Here is an 18723-nt window from a genome sequence, read left to right as displayed (position 1 = left end):
GTTTTCTTCCTACTGGGAAACGTTGTACATGCTGTTATGGCGGTGTGTTCACTCACAGGAACCAGCCCTACGGAAAAAATGAAAATTAATATACTGTACATACATACTTTTGGCCGTGTGTGTGTGTACTCACCTAGTTATGCTTGCGGGGGTTGAGCTCTGGCTCTTTGGGCCCGCCTCTCAACTGTCACTCAACTGATTATGTGTGGCATTCTTTCATTCTTTACTGTAGTTATGAATGTGTGTACGTCTGTCTATTAACATCCACGCGCCTGTATGTATTAGCATGCAATTGCAAATAAACTCAAGCAAGTATATTTATGGACTGTGTTTATATTCAAGAAGCAGGTGTTTATTTGTAAACACGCGTTGTTAAGGTTCCAGTCTGTGGATATGCGAATGCGGCCACAAAGACGCCTTGTGTTGGCCGAACACGGATTTCACAAGGCCAAGCCGGTATGAGGACCATGCAAAGCCAGGCCGGCCGGCAGAGACCACGCGAGACCAGGCCAGCATGTGGACCCCGAAAGACCAGTCTGGTTCGAGGACCCCAACAAGGCTGCGACATGAAGGGGGCTCCTTGAGGCGCCGGCCTGTTACCCTGCCAAGCCAGGCCGGCTGGGGGACCTCGCGAAGCCAGGCCGGCTGGGGGGACCTCGCGAAGCCAGGCAGAGTGGGGGACCTCGGGAAGCCAGGCCGGCTGGGGAACCTCGCGAGGCCAGGCCGGCTGGGGGACCTCGCGAAGCCAGGCCGGCTGGGGGACCTCGCGAAGGCAGGCAACGATAAAAAAAATCAACCTGCGAGGCTAGGCCAACCAAAAAACCTGCGGGACCAAGCCGGCCAAATCCTGGCAAGGCCAGCAGCGGCTAGGAGTCCTGGGAGGCCAGGGCAACTGGTGGGAGCCCAGCACGGGCAGGAGGCGCCTGTCAGCACAGTCAAGGGTCAGAGAGCGATGGTAACCCAGTGTCTAGTGGCAGCAGCTGAGCGACGCCACACGGGCATGACTCCCTCGCCTCAGTCTCCATAGTCTAGCCTACCCACACACGCACGCTTCTCTCTGCCTCGTCTCGTCTGTTGTGAGACTGTGTTATTGGTGTATGTATTTATGCTGTGTGAGCAATGGAAGTGATTTTAAGGCATTGGAATTTTCCACTGAAATGACATAGAAACCATCATAGGTGTGTCTGAAGGCTGTTTATAAAGTCATCAATGAAAGCTCTTACGTAAATCACGCGAAGAACAGAGGAGCAAGAGGGATAGAACAGACATACAGAACGAGAGTAAACAATATTGTAATTTAGGGAATTTTAAGGTAAAACATGAAAGCAATACTGACTATGAAAGGGGTGGCAAGGTGTCCTGTGCGGCCCTTGGCTCTTCTCCTGGTGACGGTGGTGGTCTCCTCCATGCTCCCGACGGAGGCTCTGGCGCAGTACAAACACGAACGAGCGCCATTTAACGAATTTCTAAATTACGGCAAAAAGAAGATTAAGGCGGGCCCCGAGTTGGAGAACGAAATTATCAAATCGAAGGTGGAAGTTCTTGGGGAAATCTTAAAGCATCATGTACAAAACTTGAGAAAGGTAAGCCAATCTGAATCATGTTTCGAATAGGTTATATTATTAAGTTTACTTAGAAAGTCATACATATATATATATATATATATATATATATATATATATATATATATATATATATATATATATTTATATATATATATATATATATATTTGTGTATACTACTAATACACAAATATATATATATATATATATATATATATATATATATATATATATATATATATATATATATATATATATATATATATATATATATATATATATATATATATATATATATATATATATATATATTTGTGTATACTGCCAGCAGGTTTTCTTTTAAACATGTAAATAAAAACAAAAAAATTCAGTCGCAGCCTAATGTCTTCTCGATAACTAATGGCTGTGTGAAGTAATCCGTAATAGGCCTAGGTAGATAGCACAAGGTTCAAGTTTATTTGATATATTTATATTGAATTTGTATATCCATCCTGTAGGCGGTAAGGGCATGGTTACAGAGAGGCTCATAACTGAACCTCAATGTTACATTAGCTCAGTATATTATACAGGTATCGAACTATTTACAATAAACGGTATGTAGGATTAGAATTCAGAATAATATGGAATTTAGTTGAAATCATTAGGCAGTGGTTGAGTCAACCAAAATATTTATATAATAATATATAATAATGTTTATTCGGGTAAAAAATACCTGATACTGGTATAGTCAGTAAGTAAACTGGTTACCTAATTATAATATATACCTCCATTTACCTCTGATGGCGGTTTACAATGTATCAGTTTAAACGAAATATTCTTTATTCAACACTGTTGAAATTACTATTTTAATGGTTATATCAGAACATGCACTTTAATGTTTCCCTGTAAGAAAGCAATAAAGTTTTTTCCCGCATGTTGTTGCATAAATAATGCAACCTGCAATCCTGTTACTAAAGTCTAACAGATGCAGGTTGCATTACGATAAACCAGCTTTTCCTAGAGGATCTTCTTGGTTCCAAGGGGGATCTTCTACGGGATAAACCAGCTTGTCCTAGAGGATCTTCTTGGTTCCTAGGGGGATCTTCTACGGGATAAACCAGCTTGTCCTAGAGGATCTTCTTGGTTCCTAGGGGGATCTTCTACGGGATAAACCAGCTTGTCCTAGAGGATCTTCTTGGTTCCTAGGGGGATCTTCTACGGGATAAACCATCTTGTCCTAGAGGATCTTCTTGGTTCCTAGGGGGATCTTCTACGGGATCTTCATCCCCGTTTGCTCCCAACGCCATTAACATACTTTTGGAGCTGCGTGATCCCAGCCTACGGAGGAACAATATTCATGTCTTCCACACCCACGACCTTCATCAACCACTCCCCCCCCCAAACCACTGTGGGTCCGCGGAACCTCTCCGCTTGCCTGTTGACCCCTCGCTATACATGGATTCTCCGTTTACCTAGTCATTTACGCATTATGATTCTTGTTGCAATTCTTGTCCCCTAACTCCCCTTGCCACTTTGCCAGCTTGTGCGCTCTTCAACCTGATGTGTTTGTATGAATACAGCTAGATTAAAACGTTTGATATTAAATTATTATTATATTTATATATGGCTGATGAAAAAAAAGATTGATTCTACATCCCGAAAATCATATTAACACACGCATGGCCTTCTTAGCAAATGCAATAGCAACAGGGATACGGCTGGTGTCCAACTCTCATGCCGGCGCACGTTTCGCTTCACAGGTGCGCCGGAACTGACGCAAAAAATGATTCCCCTTACTCAAACACAGGTCCCGATACAGGAAGCTGTTGGCGAATCCGAATTGGTAATAGTTTAACCGGATAAGGACGAGCACATTTGCCTCTGGACGTCTGACAGAAAAGTGTTTATAAACTGCTTACACTTTTTCTTCTTTTCATTAAAAAATCTTCTTTATTGTATCTCATACTTTGCAGTGCCGACTAGTTCTGATTTGAATTCCATCTCCTTTTGGACACTGAATTAAAAAAAATGTCATACAAAACGGTTTTTTGTTAATTTAAATAAATGATTACTAGCTCTGTTTTGAAAATTCCTATTTGAAGCCTCAATCGTCCACTAATTAAGAGGCTATACTTTATATGTTGGATTTAATATGCGATCTCCCCACTGAGTCCTTATTTTGTCAAACACAAAGCTGGAGAAAATCCATGTTATCTAATTAGGCTCACTGCTTAAGGGTTTCACTAGTTTGAATCCAAACCGATCAGAGATCAAACATCTTCAAAGATGTTTAAAATACTTTGGCGGGTTCCAAAAGTACTTAGAAAATAATAATGAAACAAATTGCTAAGGGTTGTAAAACGTTACCAGAAGCACATTGAGATATTTAGATAGTAGATATATACATACAAGAGTTGCTATATACGTAGCTCAAGAATTAATGTTAAGAGCCCCAGGCTATTTAGTCGTTCGTCAGGACACGCTATGTAGACCGCAGTAGAATTATGCTTACTTTCACTTGTTTATGTCTCAAGTGTAAAGTTGGTCTGAAGACTTTGGTTTGCGCTTGTCTGCTTTAGTTCACGCGAATACTTCAAAAGCGAAGTAATAATGGGTCATAATATATGTAGGTATGGATTTACATGTTTGTAAAGCCACTTCTAACAATGCGACTGGGATAACCTAATGTTTATTGAGAGGACACGGTCCTATAGAGTGTATATAGGAACAATTATACCAAGCATAATTGGTATAACTTAAGTTTTCTATGTAAGTGATAACTCAGGACTTATTGGTCACGGTAAAATAGTTACAGAGTAATGGGATTGGCTTGTCACAAACACCTTGTCTGGTTTAGATGTGTCAAGTCACCGTTGCTTAAATGGAAAGATGAAGTTATAAATATTTTGATAACATATCTTAACCAAAGTTTTGACATAGTTTACATTTAAATCTTAGGCACTGAGCTGTGTGACAACTAAGAATGTAAAGTGATGACCCCTTGAGGATAGAAGTAGGTCAAGTGAGGTGCTCTTGTTAACGGTTAAATGTCACTTCGTACACAACTGCCTTCGACTACAATGGCCAGATTCACGAAGCAGTTACGCAAGCACTTACGAACCTGTACATCTTTTCTCAATCTTTGGCGGCTTTGTTTACAAATATTAAACAGTTAATGAGCTCCGAAGCACCAGGAGGCTATTTATAACAATAACATCAGTTGACTGGGAAGTTTTCATGCTTGTAAACTGTTTAATAGATGTAACCAAAGCCGTCTTGGTCCAATGTCTGAAATAAAATATTCATGTAAATAAAAAAAGAGACTATGTAACTTAATAAATATATAAATTGCTATCCACACCTCTGTGGAAATAAACACATACATGTTTTGTTTGAAAGGACTGATAAGTGTACTTGTGTAAAAACAATTCGTAGCTACATTGTAACTATGTATACTGCACATTGATCACGTCACAGTAAACAGTTTCCGAAATACATAATACTGCCGATATATACATACACACACACACATACATTATATGCACATGTGATATAAAAGTAATTAACAGAAAGTGGGCCAAAATTTACTACCGTTTTGTGACGTGTGTGCGAAAGCTATGTTACATTTGTTGCTGCGCCTCTTAATTTTCTCATGTCAGTTTATCTCTCTTGGTGTTTACATAAATTGGTTGTTTTTATCTGACACCGTGAACAAAATGTCGCCTCTTCGTGTGGGGGTAAAGTTATGTCATGTATATTTTAATGTGGTTGTTTACATTGAAATATTATATGGTCACGACCTAACCCCTCCACCCACAGTCATCAGAATAATTAGTCTTCCCACCCACACGTCCCTGTGAGACACTCCCCCCCACCCGCCCCATGAGCATGGGGGGAGCGCAATAGTATATTGTGCACCCCCATACTCATCCCCGCCCCATGAGTATGGGGAGCACAATAGTGTATTGTGCACCACATACTCATCCTGTGAGCGGTAGCGCAAAAAACCATTTCAGAGGGCATAAAAGGTCTTTATCAGACCTCAACGGAGATAATTGCATTAACAATTGCAGCTATCCTGTACACCCTATAATTATTATATCAGCTAGTTACAGAGATTTTGTATTTCAATATCTCTGCATTTACAATTAATCATTATACATTAATGGAATGTCATTTTGCTAAGATTTAGGTATTCTAGCCATTTCACGCAGCGTGAGTTTAGATTTATCTCTAAATGGCTCAATATTATCATTGTCGTAAGATGCAATGCTCTAATGTGTCTTTATCCACACACTTTACACTTCATCTAGATCCCTATAGAAGCCGAACTGCCCGAGATACTTGAAGCCAAGTCAGCGCTCCAAGCAACAGCCTGTTGGACCAAGTTATCACAAGTAGAGCCTGGCCTCAGGCCGGGCTCGGAGGATAGAAGAACATCCGAAACTCTCTCCAGGTATCACAAGGAGTTACCAGAGATGCGGGTTGTGAGGGCTATGTACTGTAGGCCTGCTGCAGGGCGCAAACATGAATAGCCTCATTGGATAGGCAAGCCCCTGGGAATCTACCACAGCTAAACATTTATCAAACTACAGATATCTAGTCTTGTGATTGATGAGAAGAGAAAAAGAGACAATTAAATACAATAGCCGAGGGAAAGAACAGCTAGACTTAATGGCAGTTATGTGACATATATTTAAAGCTTAAAAAACCCACAAGACATCCACGGAGAGCATCAGTCAGGCAACTTCCATAAGCGAAGTCTTGAAGTGTTAACAACCCGCGAACAACATACAAGAATATGCACCCGTCAGCATTCCTACCAGCCACGCTCTTCACAAGTGAAACTGGATGCCGCCCCATGGAAGAGTCTCTCACAGTAGCCATTAAAGATCAACCCCCCCCCCACTCCAGAACGATGAAAACATGGATGAGAGGGCGCTCTCGACAACCTCAAGCACCATAACATATACAATAACCTCCAGATAGAAGACCCCAATATATCCAGATACGCGGGTCCTGGTAGCACAGTCGGCTTCGTTCTCGACTCTCACTCTAGAGTTCCGGGTACCTGTTCCTCATGACAGAAATGACTGGGGGGGCGTTTCCTATCACCTAATAGCCCTGTCCACCTAATAGTAAATAGGTACCCCAGGAGCTAGTCAGCCAACTGATCAGGTATCAGTGATCAACTGATTCCTATGGCTATCTTGTGATGATCCGGAATCATCACAAGGTAGCCAGCCGTAGGTAGGACCATGCGATTCACCGCCTATCTAGACCCAACCAAACACATTCATATGTATAACCTACGCTTGAAACAATCCAGTGATCCCTCAAAGTGTCTTATGTTACTCGGTAATCTGTTCCAAAAATAAACAACCCTATTCCCTACATTAGCCTAACAGTAATAAGAATTAGTTAATTATTACTATTATCCTAAGTAATAAGAATCATAATAATATTGTCAATACTACTAGTAATACTACTACTACTACTACTACTACTACTACTAATAATAATAATAATAATAATAAAAATAATAACAGTCTCCCCACGCTAACCTAGCAATCGTGAAGAATAAAATAGGAAAAATTCTGTAGTTAAAAATAATTTATGTTGTGGAATTAAACAAATATTAATTACAGTGAGAGGATGTCGAGGACAGACAAATATGTTATGATAATTAATAATTCATTTTTATCAGGGACAGGAAGCCTGTGTATATATATATAGTTTAGGCTTGTATGGAGCTCTCCCAGAAGGTCCAACTATTACTATCTCAACAATCCGATAACCCAATAACAATTGTCTAACCCCCCAGGTAAGCATTTACCGCTAGGTGAAAAGATGCATTAGGTGAAAGGAAATGTACCTAAATTATTTCTGTCCCGACCGGGAATCGAACCCGGGATCTGCATTTATGAATCGAGAATGTTAGTGTGTGAAGAGCCGCATGGGGTGAGGGAGGGGATGGAGGGGGAGGGGGGGATAGGATGGAGGGGGGAGGTAAGGGAGAGGATGGAGGGGGGGTGAGGGAGAGGATGGAGGTGGGGGGGGGTGAGGGAGAGGATGGAGGTGGGGGGGGGGTGAGGGAGAGGATGGAGGGGGAAGTAAGGGAGAGGATGGAGGTGGGGGGGGGTGAGGGAGAGGATGGAGGTGGGGGGGGGGGTGAGGGAGAGGATGGAGGAAGAAGAGTATTTGTCGGTGTGGTTGAAAACTGTTGTTGTACTTACTGTGTGTTTGTTTTATTTGCTCTTGTTAAGTGTACCACCATCTGCCACACTAACAGTAGTCACACTACAAGTAGTAGCAATCAAAGTACAAGTAGCAGCAGCGGCAGCAGTACCTTGTGAAGCACAAGACTAACTTCGACAATGTGCAGAGCTTCGCAACAAGATTAGTGTAAGAACTAAGAGATTTATGCTATGGGGATAAGTTAATGGAGCTAAACCTCACAATCCCAGAGGAGAAAACAGAGGGGATATGATCACAACATACAAAATACCGAGGGGAAACATGTGCAAGCCACCTACATCTACATCTACATCTACAACTTTAAAGACTAGATTCTACAAAGAATTCGACGTCAGAATAGTTAAATTATAATTCAACATTTACAAGAAGGCTTGTGAGCGGGGCATACAAATTTTAGGTCCCCGTAATCACTGTTATGTAAGCACAGAAGTAGCAACTCAGTGCAAGAAAGGTAGTAGGAATGGAAGAAAGAGGAGAATTGTAGGTAAACAGAATGTAGAGGAACGGTGGGGAGGGGGAGGGGGAGGGGGTGCGATAGTGTAAAAAAAACTGTAAGGAACCTGTAAGAAAAAAAGAGAATGAGAGAGGCAAAGAACTAGCTGGTCCCCACTACCCACGCCCGGACCCATAAATGCCCTCATCAGGCAAAGGGTGATGAGCAAGGGAGAATCGGGTTACCCTACCACTATCTTCCTCACCCACCACCACAACCACCCCTCTCACCACAACCACCTTCCCACTCACCACAACCCCTCACCACAACTACCTTCTTTCGTTTCAACAATTTCGTGTCAATTCTTGTCAGAATCTGTGATATCCCATGCTGATCACAGTATTAAAATCTGTTTCGTCTAGTGGCAGAATTAAGGCTCAGGTGTTACAGGCATCGTGACTGTAACATGACGTACAGTCAATGGTGGCGAACATGAACACTCCTAACTCCCCAAGAGTTAGGAGTGTTTAAGTTCACAACACACAACTGTGAAGGACTCTTAAGTCAAGTGTCCAAAGATGTCAAAATGGTTGTAGCGGAGAGGGTCCAGAGGTCAGAAGGTAGCTGGAAATAGGGAGAACTGTCATAAAAGATCATGTCTATTAAAGGGGACCTCAATAAACATAACAGGTATTTTATCCCCAACAATGGGGGGAAACCAATCCCAAATGGATAACCTCTCCCCCCCTTCACCGTCACTTACACACACAACAGCTGCCTCCGTCAAAATTGTAATTAATTTTGTCAATAAAGATCCAGACCACACACTAGAAGGTGAAGGGACGACGACGTTTCGGTCCGGACCGAAACGTCGTCGTCCCTTCACCTTCTAGTGTGTGGTCTGGTCAACTCTTTTTGGAACTCTATGGCCCAAGGTAAACAGTTACAATATTTACAGTGTCAACTCGAGAGAACAGGGTGAATGAGCAGCCCTACTAATATTAAGTATAATTATAATATTAATAATATAAAATATTAAATCCTTCAAAGGTGCCCTATAAGGCTTCCCCGGATGCTGCATATCCTCTTCTTCGAGGTAGGCCGAGGGTCCCCTACAAGCCCAACCAGATGTAGTACCCCCTAATATATTTTAAAACTAAATTATATTTTCAATTTTTGTATTAATTTTGGTAAGGTAAATGTGGAACAATCAGCCTAATGTAGGGGAAAGTTTGGCGAAAATTATTAATTGTAAATAGGAACTGCCTTGCAAGGGCCAGTAGGCCTACCGCAGTTACTGGTTCATATGAGCCAATAGGCCTACAACAGCGTTTCTGCCTCACATGGTCCATTATGTCTTCTGCAGTTGTCATAGCCTCGTGTAGAAGTGACGGGAATGTTGGTTAATATTTGGGTAAAACTCAACTATTAATGTATGAGGGAGGAGATGGCCATCTAAGCCATGACGAGCAGTAAGATGTTGAGACAAACAGAATACTTAAGCTTTCAGATGGCGGCTGGTGTTTATTTTGAGGGAGGTAAACACCATGTTGTTGTGAGAGATGAGACTGCGTCCTCCCTCCCTCCCTCCATCCACCTTACTTCTCTCTCCCTTCTCAATACCTCTCTCTCCCTCTCACCTCTCCTCTTCACTTTCCCTCCATCCTCTTCACCTTCCTCATCATACCTCCATCGTTCTCACCACTCACCTAACCTCTCTCTCTTCATCACCCCCTCTTTCCCTCGTACTCCCTCTCCTCTCTTTTCCTTTCTTCCATTCCTCCAATTTTAAACATCAACTTCTCTTCGTAATCTCTTCCCGTCACCTGTCCCCTTTCTTCTAACTGAATGCACCTAACTAGCGGGTTGTCCCCAGGGTTCGATGCCGGCCCCACCCTCTTTATAGTCAATATAAAGATCTTAGAGACTGGATTAACCTTATCAAATCGTTAACACAAAATGCTACAACTCAGTCAAATTGTATAAGTCTCCAGACTCCAGAGGGACGTGGTAGCGCAGTGGTCTGACACCTAGATGACGCACTTCAGAGTTGTAGAATGTAATCAACTTGGCTATAATGATGTCAAATACGAATGCACAGTGCAGGCGATAAGTCACAATAACGTGGCTAAAGTATGTTGACCAGACCACACACTAGAAGGGGAAGGGACGACGACGTTTCGGTCCGTCCTGGACCATTCTCAAGTCGATCGTTCCTTCACCTGGTCAACGAATACACAGTGTTCAGCAAACTACTCCATATGAGTAGTGAAGATAAGGATCTTAAAGAGTGATCAGAATATCGAGCCCCTGGACAGGGAGGATCGACTGGGTACCAATCTTTGACTGTTTGCTATTCACTCCGTAATAATTTAGGGGGGCCTGGTTGTAACCCGACTGTCGAGCTGTGTTCCAGAAAAAAAATAGAAGGGTAAGACTTATGATGAGCTGTGTGGAAGGGAAGCTTGCTAATGAGAGCCAAGTCCTGTACCCAGCAGTGTACATACAAAAATAAATACAGGTTTCAAGCCGCGAGTAAAAATGCCAATCAAATTTCCTAGCTAGAAATTTTTATTCTAAATCGCCACAAATGCTGACATTTGCTATAAAGTGTCGATCTGACCTTACATAATAGGCTGTGAAATCTTGGACTATTAATTGAAAACAAATATGAAGCTTAGCAAAGTACAGAGAAAGGCAGATTGCATGAGTATTTCAACAAATACATTGCAATACAGTACGGGATGATTGACTCAACTTGTCCGAAATAAGGTCTTCCCGGTCTCTTAACAGGAATTGCACAACACACCAAACACGAAGGATTCATCTTTAATGACCAGTAATTATCTAATAAAAATGCAATTAAAAACTCAAGTACCCTAACAAGGAACAAGAATATAATGACATAGTTTATAGCAATTATGACTTGATATCTTAATACAAATGTGCGGATATGTTTGTATATCGAAATTTACAATCATAATGCATATTGAATATAATCTCAACATTATGGAGGGTGAAAATGTGGAATGTGTATAGGAAATTGTAGTAATTGTTATTGCTACAAATTACCACCATCATACCATGATAACCTCACTATCATCATTACCACCATGATAACCTTACTATCATCATTATTTGTGTATTTGTGTACTGTATGTAAAAAATTTACACCAATTCTTTCATACACTCCTGAGTGCTTTGTCAAGATCTGAGTATGGGGTTAGGACGAGACTCACATCTCGACGCCTAATCGCTGAGATGTAAGTCCCAACTTGAACTTTAGGGTACGAGAGCTAACTAAAGCTCGATCCTGTAGGCACAAATAGGTGAATGGTGACCACGTGCCCATCGCCTGGTCACCATATATGTTCCTTCACACCCCACCTACCACCAATCCCGCACCATCAACATCAAGGAGCACCAAGGTAATCATCTTTGGAATTCGCATATGTTGAAATACATGCAAAGAACTTTACAAACCCTCAGCTTAAAATTCGAGCAATTTAGTACGTCATTTTCTGTCCAAGGTGAACAACCCGCCTTTTATCATGACACAATATATTCACCATCTCTAAAACTATATTTTTACCTGTTCCTCTTTGTTGTAATAGCTCCTCCCCCCAAAACAAAAAAAAATCCATACACCCAGCCCACTGCATTCTTGAAGACACGAAGCGACAGACAAGCTCTCAGAATTACAAAACCCACAATTGCGTCACCTTTCCCAACAATACGCTAAGCAGATCCACAAACACTGAATACTTTAAAACACTTTGATTCCCCACAACACTACATGTAGACTTTACACGTAGCAAACGCAATATACCATGCAAACCTTCACAGCCCAAACACTGCCCTATCTGGGCATGAGGAGCCAGTGACAGCGAAACTATGGCTCAGGTGATATTAAACGGTCTTCAGTGTTCTGCCTCCTGAACTGCGAGCAGGCAAATTGGGTTAGGCTTTTGTCACTATTAAAATACATTCTCTACACGATCTGTTCTATTCTCTTTCACATTTCTCCCTCACCCACATGGGTAGCCTCATCGTACAACTACATTCATGCTCACACCAACCCCCCATCTATTCTCACAGTTCTTCGCCCCATATTCACCATCACTCAGATCACTCACCCGCCAACTTTCCATATCCTCACGAATTTACACTGGCCATCTGCTCTCATCCCAGCCCTCATCCACCCTCCACCCTTAGTTACACAGTACACACCCAATTTAACACCCACCCTGACATTCCTCATCAACACAATCTCACCCTCCCCTTCCCAACACAAACTGCCTCCATTCTCATCACCTACTATCCATCAACCACCTGTCCTCAAAACATTCTTGCCCATCCAAATAATCCCCCAAAACATTCACACGAGAAAGGAGAAACAAAATGCCGCTATGTTACAAGTAGGAGTGCCGCAGGGGTAGTTATAATAGGCCATTTTGTCCTTATATCAACAGCATCCAGAGGAAATATGTGAAATAAAACCAATAAGAAGAATATTTGAAAAAAAAAGACTACGGAAGTTTACAGAGAAACCTAGACATCATCTCCGTTGTTTAGCATACTGGGGGACGGGGCATTTAGCCTGAAGCAGTATAAGAAAAAATAAAGGTAAAAACACTTAAACAAACACTCTATTCACGGTATCATATAGTATAAGGCTAAACAAACACCACCGCACTCCAGCAATCATCCACACAGCGCCACAGCACAATCCAGCACTCATCCACACTTGCAGCTCATCAAAATCCAGCATTCATCCACTACCTCCTTGTGTATTCCTGGTGGCTTCTGAAAATCTTTTACCCTATAGCTGTTTCCTAGTGGAAGTGTCTAAATTTTAGCCCGTCCTCGAGTAGCCTATTGGAAAAATGGTGTACCAAAATGCTGGAATCGAACCTAATCTAACCTATCGACCCACCCATAGAAAAGTTGATGTTTGTCAGTCACTGCGATTTGGAGTACCCTCTTTATTTGTCCATGGCGATTTTGAGGTCAAAATGCGGTCATTATTGAAAAGGACGGGTTACTCATTCCGTGGGGAGTCTGGTGGTAGTGACTCAACCCGTACAGGCTTGTATCTGGTGGTTTTGGAAAGTGCCTCACCCCATGGGATCATTATAATCACATAATAACTTAGTTTTAAATGATTAAGTGCTAAGGGTCGCCTCCCCTTGAAGCGTCCTTGGCGTGCTTACTTTTGGTCTGCTCGTCTGCTTGTATGTTTGTGTGTATTATTCTTACCAAAAATATCGATTTCAAAGTATATCTTAAAAGTTCTTAAGTAGCACTCAGCACTTTAGCAAATTTCCTCCGTTGGGCTTTCATAATTATTTCCTCTTCATTCTGGCTAAACTGATATATTTTATATTACTTGTTAACATTTCTCTTTTGAAGAGCCCTGTAGCTTCTGCTTTTTATCTTTGCACGCTTTTTTGTGATATTAAAAAAAAAAATTCTCCGAAACCAAACCGCACCAGTTTAAATTCATATGCAGGCGATAAGTATCAAGATTCTAGAGAGCAGAGTTCCTGCTCTACTCATTAGACACAAGCAATCTCCCAGTTACGTTGCCCAACTTACTTTCACTCCCGATTTTGCACACAACAAAATGGGGAATCACTAACCTGGTGATCTACTGTATTCTAATAATTTAACCAAAACGAAACCTATTGAGTAATTCAAGGTTTGCTTCTGAAGTAACAAAAATAGGATATTTGTGTTCGTCAATCAGAAGCCTATATAATCATAGGCTAGTCACATGATTAGCACAAAACATCCTGTTGTACCAAATTGAACGTAAATTATTTGGACGAGCGGAATTTTCGTAAACAATCCACGGAAACTAAATGCTCATCCCGACAATAAACATTGTTCACCCTCTTTTTCCTATCAGTAATATTGCTAGAAAATTTGAGTCTGAAGATATCATTGACAAGCAATATTAAGTGCTCTCGTAATTGTCCTTTCTGGGGTTGAGCTTCGGCTCATTGGTCTTGCCTGTTAATTATAAATTAGTGAAAGCATATATATATGTATATAATTACAATACTCCAACAATAAAAATTTGAATTTATTACACTGGTACAAGGAAAGAATGGCACAAAAATATAAATATTTGTTAGTAAAAAATTCTGCTCATGTAAGCATCAAGATATATAGACCAGTCAGCTGTTACTTGTTGGCCTCAATGTTGCAGTGTTGCAATGTTTTGTTAGTGACAGATGTATGTATCAGCAGTGTGTAGCCTGCTGATCAGTAACCCGCAGGCAGGACATCACTAGGAGCTATGCTGTAGCCTGCTGATCAGTAACCAGCAGGCAGGACATCACTAGGTGCTATACTGTAGCCTGCTGATCAGTAACCAGCAGGCAGGACACCCCCTGGGTGGTTGCACAGTACGTTATAGCCTGCTGATCAATAACCAGGACATCACTAGGTGCTATGCTGTAGCCTGCTGATCAGTAACCAGCAGGCAGGACATCACTAGGTGCTATGCTGTAGCCTGCTGATCAGTAACCAGCAGGCAGGACATCACTAGGTGCTATGCTGTAGCCTGCTGATCAGTAACCAGCAGGCAGGACATCACTAGGTGCTATGCTGTAGCCTGCTGATCAGTAACCAGCAGGCAGGACATCACTAGGTGCTATGCTGTAGCCTGTTGATCAGTAACCAGCAGGCAGGACATCACTAGGTGCTTTGCTGTAGCCTGCTGATCAGTAACCAGCAGGCAGGACATCACTAGGTGCTATGCTGTAGCCTGTTGATCAGTAACCAGCAGGCAGGACATCACTAGGTGCTATGCTGTAGCCTGCTGATCAATAACCAGCAGGCAGGACACCCCCTGGGTGGTTGCACAGTACGTTATAGCCTGCTGATCAATAACCAGGACATCACTAGGTGCTATGCTGTAGCCTGCTGATCACTGACTATCAAGCAGGACACCATTAGTGCTGCTGCTCTTAGCTGATGTCAGAGCTGCGTACGGTGGAAGTTATGCTCTTGTTTTTGTCCTAGCCTGACAGTTCTGACTGACCAAGCGGCGACCCGAAGTGATCCCAATGATCATCTGCGCCTTAAAAGGTCCTGCGCAGCTCAGCATCTTGACTGTACACGATGCTTCTAGTGACGCATGAACTTGTGTTTTATTTACTTATTATTTAATGAAGGAAAATATGTCCTGGAAGTGATATTGACCATTATCGAAAATCGAAATGATGTGATTATATTGGATAAATGAGTAAACTATACGAAACTTAAGGTTACGTACGAATAAAATTTCGCTATTTTTAATCGCATATTATATAAAATAGCGAACGGACAAATAGCCAAAACTGACTACTTGGACTATTATGTAAGGCCCTATTTGCCTAACAGGTAGAGTGATTTTCGTTAGTTTCAACAACAATTTGTACCTGCCCAGGATGCAACCCCACAACAAGCTGACTAACTCCTGTGTATACCTACTTATTGTTAGGTGAACAGGTACATTAGGTGATAGGAAATGCGCCCAACCATTTCTGTCTCGCCCAGGATTCGAACCCGGATTTTTTTTTCTTTGTAAGTCGAGAACGAACTCGACTGTTCTACCGGGATTCTTAAATATATATAACAATCAGGGTTTTCGTGATCATTGTTGTATAAGTAACAAATCCATTTTCATCATTAAGAAATGATCCTCACGAAGAGAGACTCGAAGTATATCATTAGATTCCTCATAGAAACATACAGCCCCGCTCCTGTGCCAGGTAAGTTACGGGCTCACCATAGCCCGTGCTACTTGCCCCGCTCCTGTGCCAGGTAAGTTACGGGCTCACCATAGCCCGTGCTTCTTGCCCCGCTCCTGTGCCAGGTAAGTTACGGGCTCACCATAGCCCGTGCTACTTGCCCCGCTCCTGTGCCAGGTAAGTTACGGGCTCACCATAGCCCGTGCTACTTGCCCCGCTCCTGTGCCAGGTAAGTTACGGGCTCACCATAGCCCGTGCTACTTGCCCCGCTCCTGTGCCAGGTAAGTTACGGGCTCACCATAGCCCGTGCTACTTGGAACTTTCGTTCCAAGTAGCTGAATCTAAAACAACAAACAACAACCTCGTAAAACTTTGCACATGAGCGACTGCCAAGAGCCCCTCCAAAAAACTGGGAATTCTCTTCAAGTCTACAAGAGATTTATTTAACCTCAGTTCAGCGCTGCAAGTCTCAACTTCCCTTCTCTGCAGAACCGCTCTCCCATTTGGACACGCTTCTCTACCAAAATTCTAGACACAGTTCAGAGGAACGGTGGAGCTTTGTAATTACTTGATTCGTGTTCTTGAGGATATCCTCATAATGCACCCGAAATTTGCCAGTGCAAGCTACTGAACATATGGCCCTGTATGACTAACCATCCTGCGAGATGGGGACTTTTAGTATCACTGCTATCTTATTCACTCTTGTGTTCGTGATATCCTCATAATGCACCCAGAGTTTGCCAGTGCAGACTACTTATCACATGCCTCTGTATGACTAACCATCCTGTGTGATGTGGATTTTTAGCATCACGTAGCTAGCTTTTTGACACACTGTACTTCCCTTCATAAAGTCTAGGGTAGCTGCACAAATGCACATGTACATAAATGTATTAAAAACAGCTTGTCTCATCAGTTAATCTGATCTCACATCTAAGCTCATGTCATCAGGCTACTGTCGCGAAGATACATGTCTTTGCAGACCTAACAACAACGTAACTTGAAGAACAATAGTGTTTCTATTTTCTGTGAAAAAGTCCATCAAGCTGGCGTAACTCATCTTAGCAGGGAGAGGGGTGGGGGGGCAGAGGTCCCGCAACCTCCAGTATTTTATGTAATGTAATACCGACTGTCCGGGGCTTAATCTCAGTCTGATCTTAATCCCCCATCTTCAACACCCCCTTTCCCCCTCACACGCTGGTGAAGAAACACAGAGGGTGTGTGAAGAAAAAAAGTGGTAGAATTGTCAAAATATCGAGATTGCTTCTAATTGTAGCCAAGACGACAGTCCGTGTCCACGACAGCATGGAAATACTGTAGTCTGTGACCATAAGAAGAGCATGGAAATAGTCCGTGTCCACAAGAGCATTGAGAAATAGTCCGTTACCACAAGACCGTGTCCACAAGAGCATTGAGAAATAGTTCGTTTCCACAAGAGCATTGAGAAATAATCCGTTATGACAAGAGCATTGAGAAATAGTCCGTTACCACAAGAGCATTGAGAAATAATCCGTTACGACAAGAGCATTGAGAAATAGTCCGTTACCACAAGAGCATTGAGAAATAGTCCGTTACCACAAGAGCATTGAGAAACAGTTCGTGTCCACAAGAGCATGATAATAAACAAAGTAGAAAGCAGAAGTTGCATACAAGATCGACTTGGAAAGGCATTTATTAATGTCACCACAGAATGTTACCACATAAAATGATGGATAAATGAATATCAGATAAAGAACAGAGGCGGAAACTCGATTTTCTAATTATCAGATCGCAGGGAGAGGTATAATCTTAAATCCTAGTTTCAGCACTGCAGAAAGCTCTTGTTGGGGCATTACCCCCACACCGCTACTCTTTCTGATCCTCATGTCTGACATCAGGATGACATCATGTCATCTTTTGTGGACGATACCAAAATCCGCTCATAAAAATTCCTTCGATGAAGGAATAAACTACAGTCACTCATGTATTTTTTGTCTAGTGAACATCTGAAAATAGCATTATGTATTAAAGTCACGAATTCCAAGTACTTCAACGTGGAAAATATAAGTGAAATATTTATGAGTAAAAATGTCAAATGGCATAAAGTTTAGAGCACAAAAAGAAGCAAGCCTAGCATCAGCAAGGAAAATTACAGACTGGATTATAAGAACATAACAAGGGTTGCCACGTCAATGATGGTAGTCTTTAAAACTCTGTTGCTCTCTCGTCTACTGCCTCTCGTTTCGTGTGAGGGCGAGATATGAGCTAGAAAATATACATAAATTCTTACTGCTTGCATATATAGAGTGAAACTACTGGGGGTGTCTAGGAAGTTCTCAGAATGTCCTCCCTGGCACAGAGACGAGGGATCTATCTCATGATTTCTGCATTAGGTCCCAATCACTTATTAAAGTGAAGGATACTGCAGGAGACGTAAAATAAGCACAGTGATTATAATATCAGGAACACGATTAGAAAACGTGTGACTATTGGAGGCCCACGACTTGTCAACTTTCTAGCACAAAATATAAACAATATTGACAGAGCAAAGGTACAAGACTTCATGTAAGAACTAGACAGGTTCCTGCAGGGCGTGTCTGCTGAACCGATTTATGATGGTTATGCGGGTCTGCAGGCCGTGACCATGACCATGGTCACGGGCATGCTGCAGCTGCAGGAACAGCTTCACTGAGGATCCTGTTCAGTGAAGCTGTTCAATGCTCTCTACTGGAGAATGCCTTGTAACAAACTAGTATACTGTCCCATACACAC

At 42.1% G+C, this 18723-nt stretch overlaps 1 protein-coding gene across 4 annotated transcripts in view; it reads left to right on the top strand.

The window, feature by feature from the left end:
- The first annotated feature begins 928 nt into the window (after positions 1-928).
- The window catches only part of LOC123746268 (sushi, von Willebrand factor type A, EGF and pentraxin domain-containing protein 1), an 89424-nt gene continuing 71629 nt past the window's right edge, over positions 929-18723 (top strand). For 3 of the 4 annotated variants that reach the window (XM_045727615.2, XM_045727614.2, XM_069314894.1), the window contains exon 1: positions 930-1583. In XM_045727615.2, coding sequence (XP_045583571.2) covers positions 1320-1583 — 264 coding nt within the window. In that variant the 5' untranslated portion in view covers positions 930-1319. Of the gene's footprint in view, positions 1584-18723 lie in introns of all 4 variants that reach the window. The other variant, XM_069314895.1, reaches the window with a different exon arrangement.

The sequence above is a fragment of the Procambarus clarkii genome, chromosome 80 (assembly GCF_040958095.1).
Source record: "Procambarus clarkii isolate CNS0578487 chromosome 80, FALCON_Pclarkii_2.0, whole genome shotgun sequence".
NCBI classification, from domain to species: domain Eukaryota; kingdom Metazoa; phylum Arthropoda; class Malacostraca; order Decapoda; family Cambaridae; genus Procambarus; species Procambarus clarkii.
The sequence above is the reverse complement of the archived record's forward strand: the minus strand, read 5'-3'. Positions and strand labels throughout refer to the sequence as shown.